This window comes from Enhydra lutris, unplaced genomic scaffold (genome assembly GCF_002288905.1).
Source record: "Enhydra lutris kenyoni isolate GAN:26980312 unplaced genomic scaffold, ASM228890v2 scaffoldscaffold1118, whole genome shotgun sequence".
NCBI lineage: Eukaryota > Metazoa > Chordata > Mammalia > Carnivora > Mustelidae > Enhydra > Enhydra lutris.
Genome location: NW_019155202.1, coordinates 3,603 through 6,557, shown reverse-complemented (window position 1 = coordinate 6,557; position 2,955 = coordinate 3,603). Strand labels below are relative to the sequence as shown.

Sequence of the window (2,955 nt, the reverse complement as noted above, 5' to 3'; positions counted from 1 at the left end):
GACGGGGCCCGGGGCCCGGCTGCTTGGGCTGCAGAGCCGACCCAGAAGACGTGGGGCCCTGAGGGGCCGGGGCCGTGCGTGGACGTCTCCACTGGTCCAAGGCACAATCCGGTGGGGACAGAGGGCAGTGGGCTCAGGGGGCCAGCAGGAGCCAGCCGCGAGCAGGGGCCACAGGTCAGGGCTCAGACAGGCTTGGTCAGGCCGGACACCCAGAGGAAGCTCGAGTGGGGACCCAGGGCCAGAGGCCCAGGAGACTCTGACCCAGGTGGTCACCCAGCCCTGACCAGGCTGATGAGTCCAGGACCCGTGGCCGCAGAGAGCCAGGCCAGGCAGCTGGTCTGCAGACGTCCAGGAAGCACATGGGTGCTGGGCCCTGGACGCCCCAGGCCTGGGCACCTGCTGTCCTGCCCTGACAGTCGCAGGGTGAGACCCTGGTGGTCACACAACCTCCTCTCTTGCAGCCTCCACCACGGCCCCATCGGTTTTCCCACTGGCCCCCAGCTGCGGGGCCACCTCCGGACCCACAGTGGCCCTGGCCTGCCTGGTGTCCGGCTACTTCCCTGAGCCTGTCACTGTGTCCTGGAACTCCGGCTCCTTGACCAGCGGTGTGCACACCTTCCCGTCCGTCCTGCAGTCCTCGGGGCTCTACTCTCTCAGCAGCATGGTGACCGTGCCCCCCAGCAAGTGGGCCAGCGACACCTTCATCTGCACCGTGGCCCACCCAGCCAGTAACACCAAGGTGGACAAGAGAGGTGAGAGGACGGGCCTCAGGGAGGGTGTCCCCTGGGACACAGGCCAGGTCACCTGGCCAGCCTGGACCCCAGGGCACAGGGGAGGCACCACTGTCTGCCCCACCTGCAGGCCTCCCAATTGAGGGAGGAGATCCTCTGGGTGTTGGCATCCAGCGGCTTACCCCCCACTCCAGTCCCTGGACTGGGAACCGCCCAAGACCTGGCCGTCACCTATGCCCACCCCAACTTATGCCCAGCCCAGACACCCAGTAATGCCCAGTCTGCTCTCTCTGCAGTGACCAAACCGCCACCTTCTGAAGAATGCAAATGTCCGAAATGTCCAGGTGAGTCAGCAGGCCTTTCCCTGCACCCAAAGCAGAAGGCCTGGTGAGGGCAATGGATGTTCAAGAGGAAGGCCACCCACCATCTGACCCCTGTGCTCTGTCTCCCTCACTAGAATGTAATATGCTGGGAGGACCTTCGGTCTTCATCTTCCCCCCGAAACCCAGGGACACCCTCTCCATTTCCCGAACCCCTGAGGTCACATGCATGGTGGTGGACCTGGAAGAACCTGAGGTCCAGATCACCTGGTTCGTGGACAACCAGGAGGTGCACACGGCCAAGACAAATTCGCGAGAGGAGCAGTTCAACAGCACCTTCCGTGTGGTCAGTGTCCTCCCCATCCAGCACCAGGACTGGCTCAAGGGGAAGGTCTTCAAGTGCAAGGTCAACAATAAAGGTCTCCCATCCCCCATTGAGAAGACCATCTCCAAGGCCAGAGGTGAGCAGCAGGGTGGCTGGGGAGCAGGAAGGGTCAAAGAGGGGGTCTTGCAGACCAAGCACAGCCCTCCACCCTCCGAGTGACCATCTGTGCTGACCTCTGACCCCACAGGGGATCCCCAGCAGCCCAGTGTGTATGTCCTGCCCCCACCCCGGGACGAGATGACTAAGAACACCGTCAGTGTGACCTGCCTGGTCAAAGACTTCTACCCACCTGACGTTGATGTGGAGTGGCAGAGCAGCGGCCAGCAGTTACCAGAGGCCAGTGTCCGAACAACCACGCCCCAGCTGGACGCGGACGGCAGCTACTTCCTCTACAGCAAGCTCTCGGTGGACAAGGCGCGCTGGCAGCGGGGAGACGTCTTCACGTGTGCAGTGCTGCATGAAGCCCTCCACAACCACCACACACAGAAGTCCATCTCCCAGTCTCCGGGTAAATGAGCAACACGCCCGGCCCCCCAGCAAGCCCCCCACCCACAGGCTCTTGGGGTCCCACGAGGATGCCGGAGCCCCCACCCCTGTGTACATACCTCCCGGGCAGGCGTCCCTGCATGAAATAAAGCACCCAGCACTGCCCTGGGACCCAGCGACGCTGTCATGGTTCTTTCCGAGGCAGAGCTCAGGACACCCGGGTCTCTGGGCGGCAGGGACAGCCCGGCTCCGAGGCCAAGGGGTCACCGTTGGTGGGAGAGAGCGGGTCCCAAGGGGGCCTGGACTCCGAGTGGGCAGGTCTGCACAGGCTGCCCAGCATGTGGCCAGGAGTCGCCTGAGGCAGGACAGGGGACTTTGCCAGAGGCGGCCACACTCCGGGCCGTCCCTGCAACCAGAAGCTACTGGGGCTGCAGGGTGTGGTCAGGGATCACAGAAGCCCCTCCGGAGCCCTCAGGGAAGTGAGCGCACACTCTTTCCCACTTCTGTACCAGCCCAAGTTCTGGGGGACGCTGGCCTGTCCTCCTGCCCTGGGCACCCTGGGCCTCCTGAGACTCTGCGTGGTTGCTCTGTGCCAACGCAGAGGCCGCGCCTCCCCCGTGTGTGGGGACAGGCCCTCCTTTGCCCTCAGGCACCCCACAAACAGGCGCCCACCCTCTCCCAGGTGTGGGGGTCCTGCCTGGGGCCAGGCCTGTCCACTCGTGGGGACACTCAACCTCGAACCCCAAAGGGGCAGAGGCAGGCGGCCCTGAGCTCCCATGGAGGGGACCATCCCAGATGCCCACCTGGACGCTGAGTCCAGACCCACGGAAAACAAGCCCGTCCCACAGAGCTGCCCCATCTTCGCACACGCGATCACCCACACACACATGCGTGCATACACACATGTGTGTGCACACAGCCACGCGCGTGTGCACACCTGCATTGAGGCATGCTTGCACGCGTGTGCACCCATGTGTGCACACGAGCACTGACGCACAGGCATGCACGCTCGCGTGTGCTCTACAGACACACG

The 2,955-nt window shown here is 64.1% G+C and overlaps 1 gene segment (V, D, J or C); it reads left to right on the top strand.

Annotated features, from left to right (window-relative positions):
- The first annotated feature begins 431 nt into the window (after positions 1-431).
- LOC111140433 overlaps positions 432-2,955 on the top strand; it is a 5,512-nt gene continuing 2,988 nt past the window's right edge. The window contains 4 exon segments of the C gene segment in view: positions 432-752; positions 1,028-1,075; positions 1,189-1,512; positions 1,624-1,944. Of these exon segments, the coding sequence occupies positions 662-752; positions 1,028-1,075; positions 1,189-1,512; positions 1,624-1,944 (784 nt within the window).